Genomic DNA, 25342 nt, shown 5'->3' with positions numbered 1-25342 from the left:
CAAAAGCTCTCCATAACATACGCATACACTGCTCGAAAAAAAAAAAAAAACGTACAGGACTCTCTTGAAATATATTCAATATTGATTTCTAAATATATCTGTCTGTCTATTACAAGAGATCATGTGTAAACGGTATGTAAATACATTTGTACGAACAGTGAAGACAGTCTGTGCCTTGCCTGCTGTTTGTTTGAGTGAAGCATGTGAGGAGTACACTCTTAATTCACCCTCTGTGTATACACTCTAATAAGTTGGTTGACTCAATGCACTCAATACACTCAATACACTTAATGGCATACTGCCCCCTCTTGGACAATCTTGGCCAGTAACAGAAGGAGTCCTCACACATGCAGAGAAGCACTTTGATTCATGCATTCTCATTTATTCTGTTTTGCACAAACGCAAACAGTCCATTGTGGAAAAACTCTCATTAGTGTGCAACACCAAACTTCGTTCCACAATGTTCTAACCATAGCTGATGCCTCCGTTCCCCCACATACTGTGGTGCTGAGCGGCTGGGCGGTTGAGGGGGTGAAAGCTCATTGTGGTCTTTTCTGGGTCTGAAATAACGAGATGAGCCTGCCTGATGTCTGGATTGGCTCCTGCTTTCTGCTGCCGAGCCACGCAGATTCTGACAGACGGGATGAAAGGAAATTGGTCTCCGAGCCGGCCGGACAAGCATCTTTGAAGCTGTGATGCCGTAATGAAGGGGAGACAACAGTGGCGTGGGGTCAGGCATCACGGAGGAGATGATAGGGTTTGGGTGTTTTCACAAGCAGAGGCTGATGCTCTGAGAAGAGTAAAATGGATGGATGCCAGTGTCTGCTCGCCTGGCAGACTTTATGACTGCTGCGACAACCACTGTAACACTTAAAATCACAGGGCTTGTTATCATCAAACATATCACTGCAGATATACACAGCCAAAAATACAGCCGAAGTTCAAGATTATTAAAGTGACACAAGGGGGTGTTTAGAGAGATTCAGTCCTATTACAGTATTCACAGCCCTGGCGAGGTTAAAACAGGAGAAATGAAGGGATGCTAGAGAATATGCTCGAGGACAGTTCGCCCCCTGCAACAGCCCTTCTGCATACTGATTGGACTGGTTCATTAAACTGAATGCCAAGTGGACAGGACTAACTAAATCTTATCATTCTGCTCAAACCTCCATCAATAGTCTAGACTCTATACCTTCCTCTGAGAAAATCACAAAGGAAAACAGTGGCGGGGACTACTGGGTTTAAAGGATTGTTGATTAGCAGATGAAGTGTCTCTTAGTCTATAATCGCCACTGGCATCTGGATCTACTGAGGTACACAGAGAGAGACGTGAGAACTGCTGGTTTTGTAGGAATCGAATGTTGGAAGATGCCATCTTTTAGAATGACAGCCAGACATTACGATGCCATTACGCAATAACACAGCAATGCTTTAAAAAGATATGATGATGATAGAATATCTGTCAGCTTTCTATAAAATATTATGATACACTCTCTTCTCCGTCTCACCACCAAACCTTAATCATATCAAGGAATAAGCGTCGCTCATTTGATGAAAGTTGGCCATAAATGTAATAAAGCTGCCAAGGTTATTAGAACTGCCAGAGGCCATTTTACAACAGCTCACACACCTCATATTGGATTATAGAAAGAAATATGATGAACCAAGGAAGTAGAACTCGCCCATTTACTATGGGCCAGGGGAAGTTTAATGACTTGTGACCGAATCCATTCATAAGCATTAATTCCTATACCAATGATCTGCTACATTTAGCTCTGCTCTATGAAAACCTGTGGGCGTCAGTATACCAAGGTATACTGTAGTTCTTCAACTGCCGGTGCATATCAAGCATGTATATACTGTATATGCAGTGTGTCCAATCTAATGGAAAACCTGCATAGCCTAGCTTCAATCAAACACAGCAAATTCCCCAGTGTTAATACATGTTGATTTTTTTTTGTGACAATTATTTGGAGTTGACAAGTGTTGACTGGAGTGTGTATGCTATCTATATGTGTCAAATTAACTCTGATGGGTGTGGACTCATACAAACGCTGTCATAATGTTGATTTTTCCAGTCTCAGAGTTAAATTCACCGATTTTGCTGTGCATATACTGTATGTTCCAGAGGATATACTCTAGGAACAAAAACAAGATACAGCTGCATTACTTATTATGTAACTTCACATACTGTATTCTTTTGAAAACACAATGTGTTATCACTGGAATATATTCACAGTTAGATTCTGAGTTAAAGATTTAGAGGGTTACGTCTTTCTGTCATTTGCCACACTGTATATTAGGCCTTGCTGGAACAGGAGCAATTCACCTTGTTACCAGCCTATTCAATGCCATCTCAAAGGTAAGAAGCAGCACCATCCATCCGTTCCTCTCAGTTTTGTCTTTCTCATTCTGCTTGCCTCAAGCTTGTGCATTTGCTACACAGTAAAATAAACTGCCATATCTTTTTAACAGCCTCTATGAACAGCAGTCAGGCACAGAAATTCTTGAACAAAGGGATAAACAAACTTGGCTCCCCAAGGTATGAGCATGACAAGACAGACTAAGCTATCGATTATGCTTGAAACTCATTCATCTGGGGTAAATCTACACTTGGCCCCAGGTTTTTTGACTTGGAATAAGCCTGTTACTACCATAGGAATTATTACCGTATTGTAAACTTGTTAATTATTAAATAAGTTACTTAAAGGTGCTACATGTTGCATTCTAACATCAATAAATTATTACCGCGTTCATTCTGAGACGTTAGTATAAATACCGTAAACAAATGAGACATTTAGTTGGAAATTTGCTGGATTGCTTTACTACACAAAACAGAGGGCGCTGTTCCTCCAGAGCAAGTACAACTACAGATTTCAGTTTCCCACAAGCAGATAGGAGTTTTGCTTATTGAAATTTGAAAATTTGACAGGCAGAGCTGGCATTGTCAAAGACAGAGCTAAGTTAGCTACTGTAAATAAATCTACCCCCAGAACAAGCATGCGTCTACTGTGCTCGGGGCAGATAGGACAAGACTGCCTACACATCGGGGGGAAAGCAAGGTGAAAGTGTTTATTAAATTATATTATATTTTTACTTAAAATTAACTATGCTATGTAGCCAGCTAAAGTTAGCTAGCACACAAGCCCTGACCAAAGAATATGTAGCAGTCTATTTCTAACTGATCTCTATGGCCGTGACCATACCAGCTAACGTTAGTAACTACTAGCTAACATGTTGTTAGCTAGTAGTTAGTTGCTTACATAGTCAGCAACTGTGCCTGAGCACTTGGTCTCTTTGTATTTAACAGGAAAGTTAATAAATTGTCAATGAAATACTTAGAAATAAAAAAAATTGTTAGCTAACTTACGTCCATCTCTGCCGTCACGGTCTTGAAACATTTGAAACTTGACGTTTCAAATGGGTCCGCCTCCTCTCTTTTTTGATTGGTCGCCTGATTGAACCAATCGTAACAGACTGCTATCGACTTTTCAGAATGGCAGATAGCGGGAGAAGTGGAAGGCCGATGGAAAATCACTTCTAATAAGCCTCTTCAGTAAAGTGAAAGAGAAAAACAAACGCACAACATCATGGAGTGGGAGGGGAAGCAAATTGCAATATCATCTTTGCAGCAGGAAGCAACAGGGGTTATGGGAAATGTGGTCTTGATTTTGAGAAATTCTCACTGTAACAGTATCACGGCAATGAGAGAGGCTACCAATCTTCTTGACCAAGGGTATGCACATGTTACACATTGCACCTGTAATTTATATTCAATAGAGGGCCCTATTGGGATCTTCCCAAGTCAAAGCTGCATCACTTCAGGATCATCAGGCAGTGTTTAGAGCCAGGGGGTTGCTGTGCCCTTCAATATGTAATCAAGTAAGTGACCATAAACTGGTAAGACAGTTGAACACCTTTATCCTTCTGCTCATGTTAGATCGTTTGTGTGATGGAAAAAAGAGGTTGTGAAAATCAAAGGGGTTCTAAAAGGTTTTAATGTCCACCATCTGTTAACATCTGTGATAAATCCAATGCATCAAATCTTAATGAACTGGAGAGATAGGCATTATGTTTCATCTTTTGCATTAATTTGGAAGCTATAGTGCAGCACTGCTGTGGGTCAACAACAGATGGCCATGGATTCATCTCATTATTTACCACACATGGGTTTGATAATATAACAGACTTGGGTTTTGGATTGGACTTTCACCCTCATGTTATTATTGGCCTTGGATATAGATATATTATAATATAAACCTGTAATGAGGCCTTATAAAGAGGAAACAAATGGAGGGTTGAGTTAGTTCTGCTGGCAGTGGAAGATATATCTATTATGTTTGTGTGTGTGTTTGTTTGTGTGTGTGTATGTGTGCTCTTATTGGCCTTTTATTTCAGGATTATCAAAGTGTGAAAACTTGATCCTCAGTTTGTCTCCAACCTTGTCTGTTTCTGTCAAGATGCTTGTGATAGCTCTCCTCTTCAAGCTGCTGGTGAACAGGGATCCGCTGAATCGCAGGCCCGATGAGTGCGAGTCGATCTTGACAAGTCACTCAGTCAGAGGCTCCGGAGGCGAATAAGCTGTCAGCCGCCACGTATCTGTGACCGGCCCTCATTACAGCAGCATTCACAAGCAGCTCCCCCCCCCCCATCACAAACTGGTTTTTCATCGGGCTGTAAGAGCTGCTGCCTGACCTGTGACATCTCCTCTCTCCTCTCTTCTCCCTCTGCTGTCAGTCTTCCAGGTAAAGCCGATGTCCCCCCCCCCCCCTCTCTCTCTGCTCCGCCCCTCCAGCCACACCGGCACCACGCTCCGCTGCCAAAGCCCGCCATCCCTCCTGAGCTGCAGGGAGCCATCAGGGACTTCCTGGGGCAGCGTTAAAACCAGGTGTCCCTTCATGCTTCTTGCTCTACACATGGCCCAGTCTCCTGCAGGAAGCCCTCAGGCTGCTTGTTAGACACACTGACCCGAGGGTGAAGGGCACAGATGGCTGCCCCCGCCCGCCTCGCTCCATGGGTGTCATCCCAAACTGAATATAGCATGATGGACAGGAAGAATAAGGATGAGTTCCCTCCGAGAAGCACAAAGAGTGAAACCATATGTGTTGTTGTAATTTAAGGGAAAAGTATAATGTTATTAACACTACACTAGGCAAATTTGTTATGTAAAAATACACCCTGATCATCTGATCAGCCTAAATCACAAATTCAGACCCTGTAGATGTGCTTTAATTTTTTTGGTCATCTGTATCATTTCTATGCTAACACAGACTCAGATTAGACTGTTCTCAGCATGTGATGTGTATGACACCATTCAATTTTCACTCCCAACACCCTCAACAACACCAGTCCAAAGCCATAATTCATCCATAGGAAAGGAGCATTTTTTATGGAAATAGTGTCCTTGTTATGTTCCTTTCACTGGTAGAAAGTTCCCAGATAAGCAGTGGTTGAATCAGAGGATTCAGCTGGAACAATATAACTAAAACTTAAGTTAGCAAATTAGCAAACCTTTATCTTAAGCATCCTGTGCATCAGCCAAAAAACTCAGCAAACTGTCAGGAGGAACCCCATGGGTTTTTATAAGCTCTTGCCAACAAATATCACATTGTGACCTTTCAAAATATGTGAATTAAAGAAACCTTGTGCCAAATTATAACAGCCAGCTATGCCATGAATAATGCAACACAGCAATGGAATGAAGAAAATGACCCAAAAGTTGAAAACACATTTTTTTAATTGCCTAATACTTACAGGCCTCATTATACTACAGTGTGTTAGGTCATCTGAAATAAGACTTCTTGAATGTCAACTTTTTATTAAGTTGGTATAGGGACACGTCTGCTGCAGAGCAGAGATTCAGTCTGAATAAGACAAATAGTGTAAACAGATGGTCTAATACAGCAGGCTGTTTAGTTTTGGTGAAGACAGACATTTAATATGAATTCCAATAATTAGGGATCATAAAGAGCAACAGTTTTAAAAAACAGTTTTTTTTCTCCATGAATGCTTCAGTCTTTTCAGAGTCAGTTCAATGACAGTGATGTGGGTTTCTTTGAGATTCAAAAATTGAAAACCTGCCATAACATGACTCTTACATCACTTTTTATAATGGAATCAATCGTTCGGTTCAATTTATCTTATGATTTGCTTTAATTAAAGATGAAATGCAGTCCAATCTGGTCTGTTATTTGCAAATGACCTCAACATGTGTGTGTGTGTGTGTGTGTGTGTGTGTGTGTGGGTGTGTGTGGGTGTTGTGGTGAATGACTGAATGGATTATCATGTAGGTGCATCAAACAAAGTTTCACCCCTCCCTTATCTTCTTACCCTGAATAATTCATTCCATGACACCTTCAGCAGCATTTTCTGTCTCCATTGTGTTACTTTGCTGTTTGATTAATCCCAGATGACCTTCATGAAATACAGTTAATTACACAATATGTTTTGGATTTCTCTGGATATTATGTAATGATATGTAATTATTAAATATAGTTGTGCTCTTTTTCCACATGTTTTTTGTTTGCCTTAACATTTGCTAAAAAATACTTTTAGCAATTATTGGTGTTATTTATTATTACTATTATTAGTATTCGTATTATTATTACACAGAGTAGTTAAGCCTGTGTGGTGATTTTGTGGTCCGTCAGGCCGGCCTCAAGCTCTGACGTCAGAGCAACGTCATGAGAAAGAGGGGTGAGGGTGCTGTCCAGGGTGCTGAAACACTACAGAGGTCTTCAAAGCAAAGCAGCCAGAGCGGCAACACGTGTGTGTGTGTGTCTGGTGTGTGTTGTATGACAAATTAAGAGATGTGGATTGAGTTTAGCAGCCGCTTACTAAATATTTTTACAGATTTACTGAAGATAAAGTAATTGTAAGAAAAAGTTCAACTCTGGATAGTGTCGAGTTCTCTGGAAGCTGAAGTCCCATACAAACTTTGACTTCCCGCACTTTCATCAAAGATGGATAACCTGTTGCCGGCCCAGGAGGCTGCCAAAATCTACCACACCAACTATGTGAGAAACGCTCGAGCCATCGGCGTCATGTGGGCCATCTTCACGATCTGCTTCACCATAATCATCATCACGGTCTTCATACAGCCCTACTGGATCGGGGACAGCGTCAACACCCCGCAGGCCGGATACTTCGGCCTCTTCCGCTACTGCATCGGCAACGCGCTGACCTCGGAGCTGATCTGTAAAGGCAGCGTGCTGGACTTCGGCTCCATCCCGTCCGGAGCCTTCCAGACTGCCATGTTCTTCGTCGGGACCGCCATGCTGCTGATCGTGGGCACCATGGTCTGCTTCAGTCTGTTCTTCTTCTGCAACGCGGGGAACGTCTACAAGATTTGTGCTTGGATGCAGCTGGCCTCGGGTAAGGGAGGATGCAGTAAAGTGTGCGAGTGCAAAGGATGCCAAAAGGCTATGATTGCATACATGAAAAAGATCTATTCAATATATAGTATATATGCACATACATAGATTTTTTGAGGGGAAAAAACATGAGCGCAGCCTAACTAAGGGCTTAAGTTACCTACCATCCTCTAAAAAGTGCCATGCTTTGTTTTAAGATATATATCATTTTGTAAGAGAACTGATTGTCTCATTTTTTATGAAACTATACAAATTCAACTAAATATGTCAAAACTTATTTAATTTTATTTATTAAGTTTATTTGGATAGGGATTTTGCACAGCAAAACTTAAGTCTCAAAAATAATGCGAAGTGAACCAGATTTAGCTGGTTTCCATCTGTAGTCCATGGACATAAAAGACATAATACAAGACAGTGGAATATACAGTTTAAAAAAAATACAATTAGGCTACAACATAACCAATCATACCCACACACACAATACTCTCTCTCTCACTCACACGCACACACACACACACACACACACACTCCTTAACAGTTTATCGCCTTATATCAAAAATCTGTAGGCCTACATGAGTCTCTTGCCTGAAGCAGCAGGTCTCAAGTATGGGGCATGTGCTTCTGTAGTGAACTGTCTGGTGAGTAGGGATGAGGTGATAAATTCATCTTGTCATGATGAGCCACCCTTCACCTCTCTGGTTTCTGGCGTGGTGTGTGTCCAGTGGATGTGTTGCTTTGCACTGTGGAAGCCAACTGGGATCCAGTTTCAGTCCAGACTCTGACACCTCCGATGGCAGATTGGTTACCTGTAACACGATCAGGTGTTAGGTGCTGTATTGTTAGCTGACAAGGCTGACAACCGAGGGCAGAGGAAACCTGAAACATATATGCTTTTTAGGCCTATGCAAATATGGCAACTCCCTGAAATGCATGTAGCAACAAAATCAAGATTCAAATGTATGTAGGTTTGTAGCCATGGTAACACCCAGAGGCAACTTTACCAGACGCAAAGCATTTAACATTTAACAACTTTCATAACAGTGTATCGCACAAACAGTCCCTCTGAGCATCCTTCCCTCCGCCCCGCCATAACATAGATCAGGCCTGTGGCATTTTAAAGAGAAACACAGAGCGTCGGCCTGCACTTGGGGCCGAGACCGTCTCCCTCATAATTATTTATCAAAGTAAGTGCACACAAGGGGCAACTGTTGCACGCCTCAGTCATTTCTGTGTCCTTCTTCTCCCGCAGCTGTGTTGCTGGTGATGGGATGTTTGATCTACCCAGACGGCTGGGACTCCCCGGAGGTGAAGAGGATGTGCGGCCAGAGGACAGACAAGTACAGCCTGGGGAACTGCACGGTGCGCTGGGCCTACATCCTGGCCATCATCAGCGTCCTGGACGCCCTGCTCCTGTCGTTTCTCGCCTTCACCCTCGGCAACCGACAGGACAAGCTGCTGCCTGATGACTTTGAGGTGGAGGGAGCAGGTGAGGGTTAGGGCAAAGAGGTAAAGATGGAGGTGGGGGAGTCATCTTCCCTGCAACATGCAAGAGCCCAGGTATCTCCCTTGATCAGAGGAGAGTTTTCCTTGAGCTTGATTGATAGCTGAGTTACCACATGCAGTTTCAGGGGTTTGAACACTATTACCAGGGGTGTAAAGAGTACTAGAATATCCTACTCAAGTATAAGTATTGTTACTTTGCTGATGTTTTACTTCAGTAGAAGTAAAAGTACTGGTGTAAAAATCTACTTCAGTAAAAGTAAAACGTAGCATTTAAAATGTAAGAGTAAAAGTCACTGAGCTACTTTTTTTTTGAAAACAGAAAGTTGTTGGATGTGATCTTTTCCATACAATTCTAAAAGGATGACAGGGTTCAAACTAGGGTCTTTTAATTAGAAAAATTGGACATTCCAAAATAAAGTGCACAAAGTAAAGCCAGGTTACTCTTGTCTTCTTTGCTGACTGATGTTCACTGCAAAGGGCTTCACAATTTGTCAATTTACATTGGTGCAGTCTCTGTTGCTTATGGAGAGTCACAAAATGTGCACTCTGTAATGGGTGTGATTTATGTAAATAAATCACATCCAGCCATAAAAAGTAATGTGAGTAAATGTAATTAGTTACTTCCACCCTTGACCATTACACATGGCATTATGGAAGTTGTGAAGCGTTAGTTTGGGGGCCAATGACTACTGCTGAGTTCAGACCAATGGAGCTAATGCAAAACACCAATGTCTTGTGCTTATTAAGATTAGCTCATCAGTGTTTTCCTCTTTTACAGACAAATCTTGACCAACATGGACCTTCAAGACCAGGATGAGATACAGATTTACTTTAACGGGGGTTCAAGCTTGGGAACATGGCCACTGTGATATTCAAAGGTCAGAAAATTGTCTGTTTGTAGTGTTTTTAACCACAGTCTCTGGCTGTTAACACCTGGCCACAGGGACTACAGTTGAAAATGACTGAAATGAAATGTACCCTCCGGCTGATTAATGTGCATTGTCCCTGTTAAATAAATAAATAAATTAAATAAATGAGACATTTATTCTGAAATGTCATGATGCCGTTTAGGCCAAACTGTTCACTTTCATGTTTTTAAACTTGTAGTGACATGCTGACTGCGCTTTTGTAATCATTGATTGCTTCATAAACCTGACAAGTATTTCCTATTGCACAACGTTGAATTATGTATTTCCTGTCTGACAGCTAATAAACTTAACAACTCAGAGAGCAAAAAGCTAGACACGGTCATTCCATGTAGTATGAACATCTGTTTTATTTTATGGTGTGTTGTACAAAGTTCTGTAAATTGACATCTCACACAAGTCTATATGCTCTTGAATCTGACAATAATGCAAATTGCGTATATCTAACAGAACGCGGGCCTAAATAGATGATACATAGATTAATTTGAGAAGATTAATATGAGAAATTTGGTACACCATCAGATCTCACCATTTCTATGGAAAAAATAGTGACATTATTGAACAGTTGGCCATACATACAAATGAGTTTGAACACTTCTTCCAAACGCTTTATTAAAACACAACTACCCTGCTAAATAATTTTAGCTAAGACATAGTAAGATTTGTTAAAAACTGTACACAACTGTAATATACATAAAGGCAAACTCTTTGGTACAGGTATATACAGTTTATTTTCACTTTTTTTTCCTTTAAATCGGGCTTCTTAACATGTCATCTTGTTGAACCCTTCCCAAACATTATATTCCTGAATTGTAATAAGTGTATGAGAATACCAGCCTCCCATGAGAATGAAAGATCTCCTTTATTACAATTGATTGACCACACTAAATACCAGGTGAAAATGGATTTTAATATGGCTACATATGACCTACATTATCAGATCAGTGGATGTCTCAAAAATAAACTAAAACAAATGATTCTGTCTGGAGAAATGCTGTGTACATTACTACAGTCAGTGTAAATATGTCAGCCCAGTGTGCAACTTTCTAATACTACTGTACAAATACAAAATGTATGCCTTACATGTGTAATATAAGATAAAACATATCATAAAAAAAACACAGCACTAATGAAATTGTAAGAGAAAAAGTGGATACCAAGTTTTCTTGGGGACAAAACTGACCAATAAAGGCTACATATCCTTGATTTGTTTGGGTTTTAGTGCAGGAGTGAAACCAAACAAGGATGAGTCACTAGCATTACAATAACAGGTTTGCTTAATTGGGTGGGTGAACGGAGCACAGCAGTTTGAGCCAACATGACCACAAAGTAATACAACCCACTGGATTCCTGACGTCATCAGCACAAGGGAAGAGAGGAACCAACAAATACAAAGCAAACATACATAGAAGCATTACCTCAATAACAAGAACAACGTAAGAAATCCAAAACAATGAAACAAAAAGAGAAATAAATATTCATCCGATATGCCCAAACTGGAAAGTGATCTGTTGCAGTCTCTGGAGAGAGAGAGAGGGAGGGAAGGGAGGTGCAATGTTTGGAGGGCTCCACTAGAGGGCGAGCCACGGGTGGCGCAGGCACTCTGCCGCCGTGGCTCTCTTCTCGGGGACGAGCTCCAGCATGGGAAGCAGAAAGTCAGTGAAGCAGTCGGCTTCTTCGCGGGGCCACTCGTACTTGTCGACCAGCACCTCCAGCAGGCCCCAGGGCTTCAGCTTGGTGATGTGCTTCAGATCACCTGCAGACAGCCAGACAGCGCTACATCACACAGCCATGCAACACCACAAACCTTCATATGCTGCACACACAGGGATACTTCTCATTGTGCTAGGACACTCTGTACAGCAAGTTAGTCTATGCAAGCATCACACATACACATAATATAAATCTGTCTAAATATCTAGGCAGCACAAGCATGACATTCTTTGAACTTTAACAGATGTGTGAAAATATTTTATGATTAAAGTGCAAAGGCATTGTTATGAAGTAGGCCTGGATCCTACGAAGGACAGACAGAAAGCTTTCATTATATCAAAGAGAAGCAACTGATGGTCTTGACACAGACACTTTTTTTTTTTTTTACCTTTCTTGGTGAAAAAGTCCTTGGAATATTTGCCCGCCACTATGAGTTTGCGTGGGACAGTCCCCAGCAGCTCAATGATCAACGCTATATGGTCTACACAGCAGAGCCGCCCAGCAGACGGTTGCAATGGGGAGGGGAGGGGAGGGGAGAGGTGAGGGGGGGGCAGACAAGACAAACAACAGATTCATCAGACAGTGTCCCAGTCACTGGCCCACTCTGGGTGTGTGGGTGGAGGGCCGAGGAGAAGAGGGGTCAGGTTGACAGCACACAGACACAGACAGTTTGTTGTGGAGTTTGGATGTGCAGACCGAGGAAACCAGGCTAACACACATTGCCACCAGACATTATAAGTAGTTTTATGCTCCCAGCATTCATCTAAACCAATAGGTTCTTTTCCAGCCCAGGATCCAGAATCAATATTGTCAGTGTTGCCATGGGAGTCAGGCTCATTAATACAACCTTCTGCTCCAATGGGGACCAAAAGCAACAGGTTTGCGACCCAATTTGAGTCTCAGTCCACAGCTTAAGAAACCTTAACCTAAAGGGCTGATGCCTCCGAAACACCCATTAACCCTTTGGGTGGGACACCAGCAAAATTCTCCCATTGTCTGACCGTACAATTGATTAGGATCGGCAGATTGACTGTAAACATGAGATCAGTGAGTCTACTGGTGATGGGCCTGTTCATATACTTCAATCCAGTCTTGAAGCAGAAGATTTAAGTCGCTCACATCATGTTTCCTACCAAAGCAGTGTTTCATGTTATCTCCTACTCGTGAAAAACATCAAATTCATAACATCTCTAAGTAAAGGGTCTTTTATGAATTAATGTATTGAATTCAAGATGATTACTTTTTAATTTCCTTCTGTTTATCCTAAATCTATAAATTTAACCAGAAGCATCTTAGAGTGGTTAATAGACATACATGTCTCGGCCATTGGGTGTAGTCTCGTCCATTTCATCACACAAGAATTGTTCATTATATCAAAAAATCCCAATCAAAGCACAAAAATCATCACGAAGGTTATGTTATCAAGGCCATAATCAGTGGCAGTGGGGTGTTGTATTGAGTAGGGAGACCTTCTTCACACAGACGATCCAGGTTCAAGCTCTCATGTTGGCCGCCCGGCTGAAGTGTCCTTGAGCAAGACACGCTGAAACCCTACAAGTGCTGCTGTAGCTGACCTTACACTCTGACCTCCTTATGGAAGGGAACAGATCAAACGAGAATTTCCCCTACAGGGATCAACACAGTATCACATTATCATCATTATTTTTAGTCAAGTCCTCCGGTTACATCTGAGCAGCTACGTACCTCTGCCAGGTAATATTTGGCAGAATTACTGACACTTAAATTAATGTCTGATGGCGCTGTTTGCAGTAGCTGACATTTATTGGTCTGTGTTTATTATGCAATGTGTCCATCAGCCTGCACACACCAACAACCTTAATGTGTCTGAAAGTGCTGTCAGGGACCCTCTCCCTCTCTGCCCCTCCCTCCCTCCCACTGCTCCCACGGCAGGCCACAGACAGAGGGTGGCATACCTCTCTTGGTGAAGTATTCCTGTGAGAATTTCCCACTCAGAGCATAATGGCGCGGGATTTTGCCAAGCAACTCAATTACGAGAGCAAGGTGGTCTGGAAATGAGGCACATCAGAGGAGGAGAGAGAGGAGAGAGGAGAGAAAAGCAAGAGGGAAAGGGAGGGGAAAGAAACAGTCGTAGGGGAACAGATTGGAGAGAAGACAACAGCGAACAGATGAGATAGCAAATAGAGGGGGCAGGAGAGAGATGGAAAAAGAGAGTCATGTGGAACAACGTATTAGGACAAATGGAGAATGATAGCCTAGTATGACATGAAGCACACGTATCAGAAGACAAAGGCTATTACAGTCTTTTGAACAGAGATAGGCCATACAATTTCTTACAACATAAACCAAAACAGATGGAAAATGTAAGATGGAAATAAATGAGTAAGGTTTAAGGCACAACCATCAAAGCCATATAAACTAAAACAAACTCATACAGCAGATTAAGTGGGGCAGGGTAAGAGATGAGTGAAAAAATCCAATCAAGCCAATTAATTCATGCTACAGAGAAAGCAGTGGTATAATGTTAAGTGAAGAGGTGAAGGGTTCATGTACTGCAAGTGAAAAAGCTGAAGAAACTAAATCTCAGCACATCAGTACAGAAACCTCAAGCTAAGCAGCCAGGCAAAGTTAACATAAATAAACCATAACAAGGAGAAGGAGGAGGAGGAGGAGGAGGAAAGGTGAAAAGTGAGTGAGGAAGAGATGGAGGAAGATGAGTAAGGGAGTGGGGAGATGGGCCCATCATCAGTGGTGCCAGAAATATGGCCCCATGTTAGAGGGGAAATAGACACAGGAATGCTGGTACTCAACATCACATGATTGAATTCTGTTTCCTTAGAGCTAAATTTCTTGTTTCGTAAACATTATAAACTGGAAACCATTTGAAATCACTGTAATGGAGTACCTCATTTAAGTGTTAAACACTGTGAAAAAATTAAACTAAGGAAAGCACGCTGTGCAAGACTGCACAGTAATGTGTAGTCAGATACATAAATTGCCATGCCTACTGTGAAACTCTTACTAGATGCATGGATATTTAAGTTATTCATAATGACAATTAAAACAACAATGAGGGCCAATGTAAAGGAAAAATCAATATTTATGGAGCTTTTCACAGTAGGCATTACAGTTAAAAGTGGCCACAAATGCAGCACAATTCTTATCTGTGTACTTTGTATTTTAAAAAGACTACTGAATAGGCTATAACACAAAGAACTAATTCTACACAATTACAATTGGATAAAATATAGAATGGGCAGGAACAGGGAGTCCAGCAATACCTTCATCCCTGGAATAATCTTCGCCAGAATGTGGTTCAAATAAGTAGTCCCCCGTGGCCAGCTCAAAGGCCTGAGGAGACAGCAGAGATAAACAGAGACAACGTAATCACCAGATACAGACACCGCAGTGTGTGTGGGGGGACCAATATCTATCACAACTGAATACATAATGAGCTCTCCATCACCATCTCCATGTCATTCAAGTTTAGGATATTATTGGAGTAAGACTTTTTTTTCACATTCTGATATGATGCAAGTAGTCGATCGTCAGCACAATCTCACCATGCAGGCTGTGCTCCATATATCGGCCGGTGTGCTGTATCCAGCGCCGATAAGCACCTCTAAGGACCGGTACTGCCGTGTCTGGATGTCTTCTGTAAAGTGCTTGTGCTGAGAGAGGGAGATAGAGGGGAAAAAAATCCCAACCCTAAATAACAGGCACTGGGCAGAATCCAAAAATATGTATAAGTTAACAGAGCCCACAGACCCTGTTCCTGCATTACTATCAACTGTGGAAGGAAGTGTGTAGGCTCCATTTCCAGTGTGCAGGCTCTATTTTCTCCATAGAGTTAGATTGAGGGCAATGAGAACTGTGTGCTACCATTTCTACCATAACATTACTAATAATATATCAATAATCAAACAAACAATAATCAAACAAAGAGCTGGAAGGTCAGAGTATTTATGTTGAAGTAGGTAGACGACATTGGATGTGTCCCTAGCTGGAAGGCTTCGGTCTTAATCAGGAAATCCCTCAGGTCATTAGCAGACTACTCACCACCCAGCAGGCATTTCCCAAGTCTGCAATCTTGACCTTGATCTTGTCTGCGTTGACTGGCTCAAGGGGGTTGACTAGCAGGGCTCCCGCTGCTTGCTTACCTACATCATCAGAGCCGAGAGAGAGAGAGAGATAAGCACAGCCTGAGCATCTACTAAAAGAGGACTCGGTCTTACAATCAATATTTCAAAGTTCACATGGCTCAGCTATTACAAAACCTCCAAGGCAGCCCCAGCCAGAGCAAACAACAAGCACAAAACCTGTCCAGAGTTAGCAGATGTAACGCTGGTGGGCGACTGACCGTTTCTCAGGGCCTCCTGGGTTTCATATTGACAGTCAGGCTGCTCCTCTATCTCCTCCTGACACCTGCTGTGCTCCAGCTCTCCCTCCTCCAGCCCACCAGGAGGTCGTCTCTCAGTCACCCCACTGCTGTACGCTCCTCTGTTTTCAGTCTCAGTGTCCAGCTCCTCGAGCACAGCAGAGTCCACGCCATTACAGATGGGGTGAAGAGGGGACTCGCTGTGCTGCTCCTCCTGAGTGCCGCATTCCTCTGTAGGCTCTGTGTTGCCATTGTGTTGGTCTTCGTCCCTCCACTGGGCCTGCCTCTCCTCCGCCTCCACATGGGAGAGGCCGTTACAGTTGACCTCTGACAGCCCCTCTGGTCCCGCCCTTATCAGGTCTGCATTCACACATTCAAAAAACAGAGGATCTGCATTTACACTGCTATCCAAAAATGGACAGGAGAGGGCATAATTCTGCTCAAATTACTCATTCCAGAGATTTAAGTACTGTATTATGGCTACAACGGAAGTTTAACCAATAGCATTAAAAACACAGGAAGCACATATTCCTCCTCTGTGATGCTGGCTACTCACCTGCTGTTTCCTCATTTCCTATGTCCAGAAGAGACACCTGTCTGAGGGGGGCGCAGGCTCGCGCCTTGGGAGACTGTGGGTCCTCCTCCTCATCCTCTTCCTCGTCCTCTCGTGTCTCTGGAACCTTTTCCATCTCCTCCAGGTCCATGATGCACTTTTCCAGCAGCTCTGCCTGACGCTTCTGCTTCTTTTTTAATTTCTTCTTCTTGTTCTTGGACATTTTTACTGCCTGTGAAGAGGAGGACAGCAAACAGAGGAAGGCTCAGATTCCAAGTTGCATATTTGTGGGACTGCTATACATGTGTGTTTTACTAAAAATTTGGGAGGCTGATATCCTACACAAAAAATAAATAATGAAAGGGTTGTAACTTACTTGTTTTGGTGCAGGCGCTGTGCTTACTGAAATGAGAGTATCAAGTGAGTACAAAGTATCATCAAACTGTGCTCATAAATGTACATATAAATGTGTATGTGTAGCCCATACTTGCTGATCCGGAGGGAGGAGGCGCCCCAGCCTTCTGCCACTCTGTGGCCTCTGCTGCCAGCCTCCTGATATACGGCTCGTCGACACTCATCAGGATATTCTCTGGCTTGATGTCTGTGTGAATGATCTGACACTTTGTGTGCAGGTAATCCAGGCCTTGGAGAACCTGGGAAATGCAAACATGGAAAATGAGTAACTGTTACGGGTTTACTTAAATACTTTTAAAACGTTGGAAACACATCATTGTATTGAAAGAAAAAAGAAAGTGCTCACAGGTACGCATTTATTGGTTATTTTAAAAAGGCTTTAAGCGTGACTAGGCCAATCAGATATGACAGCCAGTCCTATCCGTTTCATAAAGTCTGCCACATCTATCAATCAATTAATTAATCAATGCTTACTTACAAATAAATGAATGAATCAATATATAAAAGCACAAAGACAAAATAAATGAATTAGATAAATGCATAAAGAAAATGAGCAATAAATATTTAAATGTCAGTTTTTCTTTTTTGTTTTTAATGCATGAGTGGGGTGTGTTATATTGCTGCAGTTAGATTTATTTACGGTGAACATATATGTATGACGGTGCATCAACCAAACCCTGACTCAACAAGCACAGGTACAAGTAATGGCTCGGTACAGTCAAATGATAGCTAGAGAATTCTGGCAAATGAAGCCTGAAGTAATGCCTTGCCTGATTATTTGCTTTTTCACATGGAGTTACTGGCTGAGAATTTGTGTTGTTAGCTGCAGCAACATGTGGTCTGCTGCCTCATGGAGCAGCTGGGAAATTGATCGCCTCTCTGCTGCCATTTTCTCCATGTGGCTGTAGGGCATAATCCTCCAAAAGTGTCCTTAAGTGGCCGAATCTTCACCGACAGCATTAGGTTGATTACTACTCTTGAATCTTACAATACCACGCACACCAATTCCCCTTATTAGCATATGCTGATGGGAAAATAAATCGATATGTGACAATATATGAGTAAATAAATATATGAATGAAAAATATATTTACTTTGTATTTGTGAACAGAAAATATTTTCCTTTCCAGTTAGGAATAAATTAATTTGTTTCTTTATTTAGTTATTTAGTTATTTATTCATTCATTCATACTTATAATGATTTATCAATGTATTCATTCATTTATTTGCCCTTTTCTATGTGCATTGATTGATTTGTCAGAATTGGTCCTCCATACAGGAAGACCAAAAGACATTTGTCGGTGACAGAACCTTGACGGGTTTTGGGGGAGGAGTGCAAAACAAAAGTGTGAGTCCTCGGGTGTCATGTTACCTGTCTTATGATGCTCTTAACACAAGGCAGAGGCAGGCCTTGGTAGTTAGACTTGATGATCCACTTTAACAGGTGATGTCCCAGCACCTCAAACACCATGCACACATCTGACAGACGCAGCAGTCAAGATGACAACAGACAGAAATCCAAGTGAAGCCAGAATGAGAATCCAATAGGAGCTTGTTAGTGGTGTCCTTCTCTAAACTTTGCAAATTAGGCCAAAACAATTTCACAAGATTGTTTGAGGCCCTGAAAGAAGGTATGTCATAGGAGTGCCAAGACTAGAGTGTTCTTAGGGAGTGTCAAACGGCAGCTATCCCTAGGGTTTTTGGGGCATCTCCCTCAACCATGTTTAGTGATAGGTGGGGGTCTGTTTGTGATACATGAGGCCCCATTCAGTGCAGCCATCACCTGTTGTTTACATTGTTACAAGCCTGCTACCTTCCAGCTAAATTTGACACCAAGGAAAAGAATAATCCTTTGCCTGACAAACTATTTTTTCAGGGGATTAATAGGCTCTGGTTCGTCCAGTGGGAAATAAAAACAATAGATCAAAATCTGAGTCAGAAAAAAAGATCAGGAAACATTAAAGATATGAGGCTGTAAAGGATACGAGTTCCATTGACACCAGAGATCTTGAAGTCATCTAGCAGCTGGACCACCATCTCCCTGTTGGGATCATCGGGGTCTGAGTTTCTTACCTAGGCGAAAAAAGGAGGAACAATACAATCAAAACAAATGTGGATTCACACTTCCTCATGGTAGGCTGGACCAACTGGTCACACTTCCCTCTACAACCATGTAACGCTACTTTATTTGATTATTTATTTATACATTTTATTCTGTTGTATTATTGTCTCTTTATGTTCTCATGTTTATTGATGTTCATATGTGAGTACTTACTGTATGTCATATATTCTTTTGTGTTTATATTCTTTTGTTTTTATTTTATTGTTTTATTCTTTACATGATCCATTTCACTTTGTCTAAGCACTTTGTAACAATTGTTAAGAAAAGTGCTATCTTAATAAAGTTATTATTCATATTATTATTGTTATAATCAAACTGCAATGTACAATAAATTAACAAACTCAGCAACTCACAGATCTAAGGAGTTTGATCTCATCCACGGCTGTCTCTGTGTAGTGCTCTGCGCTCTTCACCACCTTCATCGCGACAAACCTCTTCACCCTGCAATCACAGAACCAGCAACGCTCACAAACAGGAAGCACTGTACAGGGTCACACCACAACAATTGCAGGATCAGCTGCTATCTGACTCCAACTTCAGGCCTCATAAAAAGAGAGTGCAGTAAGAAATGTGCAGTAAAGTGTTCGTACTGGATGTCCCAGGCCAGCCACACGGTGGAGAAATGCCCCCAGCCTAGTTTCCGAATCACATGGTATTTTCCGTTGAAAAGGTCTCCTATTTTCACATGGTGATAGCCGCCTAGAGGAGGAGGAGGGATACACTTTGACTAAACAAAACAGCAGCAGGATCAACCAGGGCAAAGACAGTCATTGGGACAGGAGGCTCACCCTTGCAGTAGTCGTTGGGGTCCTCCTGCTCCTCATCATCAGAGCCAAGGATCTCCTCCTCAGGTTCCTGGGGCGAGGCTTCTGGCTGCGGCTGCTGCTGAGCTCTGGGATGGGTCGTCTGCCTGTGGGACAAACACATGCATAACAATAATCCAAGGCTTTACTGGGAATAGAGTCCATCACATACTGTATGCTCTCCTGACTCTCTGGTCCTCTGAGTATTAACCATCACAGCATATCATAATATTGTCTGTCATTTTCATCATGTAAATTAATTCCTTTCAAGAGGTCCTACTCAACAGATGTTTCACAGCGAATGAGCAATTTTCTAACTCTTCCCCACAGCTGGCAAACAGTCAACTCTAATTGCCTCCACCCCATACCTTTACCACACCCAAATCCTGCTCAATGCATCTCGGCCAACTGTGCTGAGTACAAAACAAAACAACGCCAGCTGCCCTGGTTGTGATTGGCTGAAAAACATGGCAGCAATATCAGTATTATTTTTTTCTGCCTTTATTACCACTGGAAAGCTAAGTCAGCCAGACGCCAGGCCTTTTTTCTTGCACTGTCACAGGGCGTAAAATTGAATTGTGCAACCTGGAAATTACATTTGTGAGCGCTGGTACAACCGCCAATATGTGTCTTCGTGTGTCTTCAGTGCAAGCAATGAAAAACACTTTGTAATTATCTGTCCTGGTCGAACCAATCAAATGTAAGCTTTACTTAAATTAACATTACCCAAACCTCCTGAGGCGTCCTTTCACTGGTAGCCATGTAAGCAGCACCATTACAGCATTTAACAATTACATCAAGATTGGATAAGACAGTCGATGCTGGAGTGACAGGATGAATACACATTTCATTACATCAAACTAGAGGCTGCCTAAAAGTCAAGTGGATTTGCAGCCTTCGTTATGCATTGTAGCACTGCAAGCCTTCTGACCGTGGCACGGTGTCATGGTCTTCGAGAGCCAAGTTCAGGACAGCCAGTCAGGGTGAGACGCTTCACTCCTCTACACCTGAGTGCTTACAAATTTTGATAAGAGGCTTTTGCCTGATCAGATTCTACAAATCATTTCTGTTCTTTATTGCTTTATTGCTGCCACCACAACAAGGCCCTAAGTCTCTAGCCAGACTCTTCTCTTCTGTGGTTCCCCGGTGGTGGAACGAGTTACCAAACTCCATTCGATCCGCAGAGTCCCTCTAAATCCTTAAGAAAAGGCTAAAGACCCAGCTCTTTAGCGAATACCTTCTCACCTAATGGCCGCGGTAACCAAACCAAAAAAAAAAAAACATTTGCCTCTATACACTCTATGCATTGCCTGCATAGCACTGCCTCGTAGCACCTATGTCCTGTTGGACCAGAACTTAGCTTTATAGCACTTACTCTCATTGCTCTCTCCTAACTAGAACCGTGCTTGTGTTGTATGAAAATCTCATGTGTAAGTCGCTTTGGATAAAAGCGTCTGCCAAATGTGAAATTGTAATTGTAAATTGTATCCAATTCATAAAAGTAAGTTGTAATGTGAAAGTCTAACTTCAGTAATAACTCTTCACATCTTTGCTGTGATTTTTTACACAACTCCCAGAAACCTTTTCTCATATACAAATAAATTTAGATGGCATCACAAGACAGAAGTACGCACCACTGAGTAGTTTACATGGACTGCTTCCATACAATGATGTATGGCACTATGATATAAATCGCAAAATCTTTATGATACACATATCTGTCATGTGCTATGATGAACACATATTCTGGTATTTTATAATAGATCACATTGTTGTATAAGCGGTGTGTCTATGTATATATGTAGGCTAATATCCTATAAGATGTGTTTGCCAACAGTTCAGTTGTTAAGATTACCTAGCAAGCCAAGAAGTAGAGATTAAGGCAGTTGATCAACTAGGGAGCCAGAGAGCTGAGATCACATTCAAACAATCCGCTAAATAAGTAGGTGTATACTATGCCATCGCCAAAAATGCGCTGTATGACTGTACATAATCTGTACTTATTCATGACTGACACGTTAATTATTTGAGTCAGACAGAGAAGAGGTTTTACTGCGGGGTATGTGCACACTGACAGAATGTGTGCCGTATCTGCTCTAATTAATTATTGAATTAATCTAATTGAATTTTGTATTTTGGAACGTTTATTTTTTTGCTGGCTTTTTCATCTGAAATGCATTAGGTTATAATTGCCTTACCAGAATTTAAAATCTTGTAATAAATGAGACATTTGTTAAGAGGATTCAGACTTGGAATTAATAATAAATCCTATCGATGCCCATACTTAGTCACAGTTCTTCAGTGGCTACTGAAGCATGAAGACATGGATAAACTCAAGGAATGCCATAATTTAAGTGTGGGGCCAACAACAAATTCAGTTAGTCACATCCTTCAAGATAAAAAACACTGGTGCAGGTCCGCACATTTTGGTGCGTGGTCCTGTTTTTGGCTGGTGCTCCTCACTCTATGTTTGGGAGCATCTGTACACCCAAATACAAAAGTTCATTTAGGACTCTGTTTGCATGAGAGGACTGCATTAAAATGACATCTGACAACTGATACAGAACTATTGCCCCTCCACCCAAAGTCGTATTTAAGACGACAGGAAAGCCTTCATAGCCTTCTATAAATACAGTGCTCAACATGCAAGGATGGCTGTGGCATGCAAGGATGTCTGTGGCATGCAAAGTTATTGATTCAACACATTTAATTTATTGGATATTATATGAAGCTAATTCCTAATGGTCATGTGGGTTTAGGTGATGACGATAACAGTGTCAGGAGGTAAGTTTATCTGCAATGGCGCTGTTGTTTTCATTGAAATGCCATGCTTCGGTGGGCTGATGTGGGCTTCATCATTCTCTTGTTTTAAATATAGCACAGGGTGTTATGCAACGCTCTGGAGGACGCCTGTGATGGCATGATTAGTAGATTGTTAGGTAAACCAAACAATCAGTATTAAGGATCAATTGGGGGAACCATTATGACTATTTTCAGACTTTACTTTTACATTATCAGAATACCAATCATTACTAAACTATTTTCACACTAGGATATAGCCTTCAGGTAGTTTATTTCAGGCTGCACATGCTGCACATTCTATGTGCAAAGCTTACAAAAATATCATACAGCTGAATAGAAGAATAACAATTGTTCAAACCAATTTGCTTTTTTTTTTTTTAAACTGTACTAACGCCCTCATTGCCATGCAAATGAAAAGGTATGGAAACAGAACGGGAATGCTAATCTTCTTCCCTCTTTCTCATCGTTAGCACTGACAAATGGATGCACGGACCAAAACAAGTCTGCCTGCAAGCAAGGACCTCATGTGCATTTCAACACCAGTGTCTGTCTGGACCGTGCAGACAACACGTGTGTGTCAGACTGCCAGGAGCGACCAGCTCTGAAACACTGCAGTATCCAGCCATTCAAACAAAATGCATGCCAATTTAAATGTTTAGCGTACAACATAAAAGAGCACGACCTTGACCTGACATAAAAACTCACTTTTTGCTGGATTTCTTTGCTTTAGCCCTCTTCTTTCTCGCTTGGAGTGCCAAAACTGTCAAAGAAAAAAGTGGCAAATTATGTTATCATTAGTTGGTTGCTGTTTGTTGTCCAGCAGACACTCAATGCAAAAAAAAGTCTGAAACTGTCCGGAGCAAGGCATTTAATTAGCATACCTATGGCACATAAACACTATTGTTATGCATTGAATTATCGTGTGTTTACCACTACCAACATGAAAATGTGAATTATTAAAGGGACTGTCGGTCTGCCAGGAAGAGGCAGTTTGATACTGGTAGCCATGTACGTTAGATAGCTAAGCTATCTACCTAGGGTAACCTTTCTAAAGGCTTAACATTTTAGTGCGTCGCAAAGTATTACAGGCACTCAGCTGCCTAGCTAGTCAGCAAATATAATAATAGCTGGTTAATGTTGTCAGCGTTTTATGTGGCATATGAAATTGAAGCAGCTAGGAAGATAAATCTAGCTAGCTAATCCTGACATGTTTCACTGAAGCTAAAGCTAATGTTGAGATAGCTAACGTAGCTTGCTTCAGTTCTACACTGTGCGTGACAGACGTGTTCAATTCCTCCACCATCTGAAAGCGTGCAGCACAACTAAACTTAAAAACAATTAACTGCAGAGAAACATATTATATCAACTATAGTCTCAACAAACATACGGGCTAACGTTACTTGATGTGTGTATTTTATGTATTCGTAAAGATTACCTTTTCTTTCCATGTTGGCTGGATTCGTAGCTAGCGGTTAGCTACACTAGCAGTGATCGAATGTTCCACGCATGCGCATTGATTCGTTTTCCTCAAAGGGAGCTTCCCTACCTTGATGTATGTACCTGGACGTGAAGCCTTCTCTTATGAATTCACTTCTTTACTAGACTGACTAAAGCTACATGACAGCAGGAGAAGTGAATACCTTGAAAACTGTTATAAAGATGTATTAAATGTGTTATAATTATAAGACTATCAACTCCTATTTTAACTGTTGTTACTTTTATGATGATGCTCAGACTTAATTTTGTTTTCAACCATTAACCTGCCAGTTAGTTGTACAATGTCACTGTTCAAAACAAAGGGTCTACCTGGATGTGGCTGAGGCAATGAAATGGTTTGCACCCCTTAGGACATCTCCACATAATGCTCGATTTTGACAAAATAACTAAATGAGAGCCTTCTGGGCGTAATGCCAATAATTCAACAGCCTACATAAAATTTAATTGCATTCAAAGTCAATAATTGGAGCTGGGATCATCACAGGCAAGCTGTCAGATGCTTATACTTAAAATGTCCACAGACTGAATTCACAATGTACCCGAAACTGTGAAAGCAAAGTGACTCATTCTTGGACTAAATACTATTTTCAAAGAAGTATCTAGGACCAGTACCAGATTTTTTTTTATATAATATAAATTTGTCTGGGTCCGCCTCACTTAGATCTGGACCAATGTAGAATACATTATTGTATTGCTGCACCAGTGCACAGCTTTCATTGTGGAGATAACCTGAACATATGTAAACTGCCCTTGTGTATTGATGCTGGTTTCTGTGTATATTCAATCAATTTATCTTGTCAATATCATGAGTAGTAATTATATGGCACTCAGCTGAGGTTAGTCGTAAATATATTTGACACATACTTAATTCTTCCCAGTAGTCCTGCAGGTGTACCTGATATTGATCTGAAACAAGCAGACAGATAAGCCCAGTTTGTGTGTGATATTGCATCGATCTCCCAAAGGGGAAAGTGCAGTGTAGTGCCTCTGCAGCTGGTAGGGATTCAGTGTTTTGCTCAAGGACACTTCAGCAGTGCTGATACTTGCTGTCACAGGAGCCTGAACCCAGGCTCACCAGTTGCATGATGGTCTACCTGCTCACTACGCCATCCATCTGACACCTTGCCTTATCATCATCTCCAGTATTTCAAACAATTCTGATGATAAGGCAAGTAAAAAATAAGTCTTCAGAAACAGTCAAAATATGCACTGAGCTGAAAAATGTGTTGTCATAACATAAGACCAAGATAATGGGGTAACATAACTCATTAATTATCAA

General features: G+C 41.5%; 2 protein-coding genes across 2 annotated transcripts; one reads left to right on the top strand and one right to left on the bottom strand.

Moving 5' to 3' along the window:
• Window positions 1-6962: 6962 nt before the first annotated feature.
• lhfpl5b (LHFPL tetraspan subfamily member 5b) lies at window positions 6963-14761 on the top strand. Its single transcript, XM_071518134.1, has 3 exons — window positions 6963-7374; window positions 8623-8846; window positions 14153-14761. Exons 1-3 carry the CDS (start codon window positions 6963-6965, stop codon window positions 14177-14179), a joined length of 663 nt encoding a protein of 220 aa, XP_071374235.1. The 3' UTR covers window positions 14180-14761.
• Window positions 10147-24060, bottom strand: srpk1a (SRSF protein kinase 1a). Its single transcript, XM_071518132.1, has 16 exons — window positions 24002-24060; window positions 23272-23326; window positions 19750-19871; window positions 19552-19660; window positions 19315-19402; window positions 18825-18912; window positions 18212-18318; window positions 16913-17078; window positions 16802-16827; window positions 16429-16657; window positions 15855-16232; window positions 15554-15654; window positions 15058-15165; window positions 14776-14845; window positions 11904-11996; window positions 10147-11558 (listed from the first exon to the last, which is right to left on the bottom strand). Exons 1-16 carry the CDS (start codon window positions 24012-24014, stop codon window positions 11374-11376), a joined length of 1938 nt encoding a protein of 645 aa, XP_071374233.1. The 5' UTR covers window positions 24015-24060; the 3' UTR covers window positions 10147-11373.
• Between the last annotated feature and the right edge of the window lie 1282 nt (window positions 24061-25342).

This window comes from Centroberyx affinis, unplaced genomic scaffold (genome assembly GCF_046629955.1).
Source record: "Centroberyx affinis isolate AG114_WGS23_722 - 3 ecotype Tasmania unplaced genomic scaffold, CSIRO-AGI_Caff_v1 ptg000555l_1, whole genome shotgun sequence".
In the NCBI taxonomy this organism is placed as follows: Eukaryota; Metazoa; Chordata; class Actinopteri; order Beryciformes; family Berycidae; genus Centroberyx; species Centroberyx affinis.
The sequence above is the reverse complement of the archived record's forward strand: the minus strand, read 5'-3'. Positions and strand labels throughout refer to the sequence as shown.

Coding starts and splice junctions, on each gene's coding strand:
- lhfpl5b (XM_071518134.1), top strand. CDS start 6,963: ATGGATAACCTGTTGCCGGCCCAGGAGGCTGCCAAAATCTACCACACC. Junction 7,375..8,622: donor TTGGATGCAGCTGGCCTCGG/GTAAGGGAGGAT, acceptor CTTCTCCCGCAG/CTGTGTTGCTGGTGATGGGA. Junction 8,847..14,152: donor TGCTGCCTGATGACTTTGAG/GTGGAGGGAGCA, acceptor AACAAGGAGAAG/GAGGAGGAGGAGGAGGAGGA.
- srpk1a (XM_071518132.1), bottom strand. Junction 15,166..15,553: donor TGGGAAATGCCTGCTGGGTG/GTGAGTAGTCTG, acceptor TCCCTCTCTCAG/CACAAGCACTTTACAGAAGA. Junction 14,846..15,057: donor TATGGAGCACAGCCTGCATG/GTGAGATTGTGC, acceptor CTGTCTCCTCAG/GCCTTTGAGCTGGCCACGGG.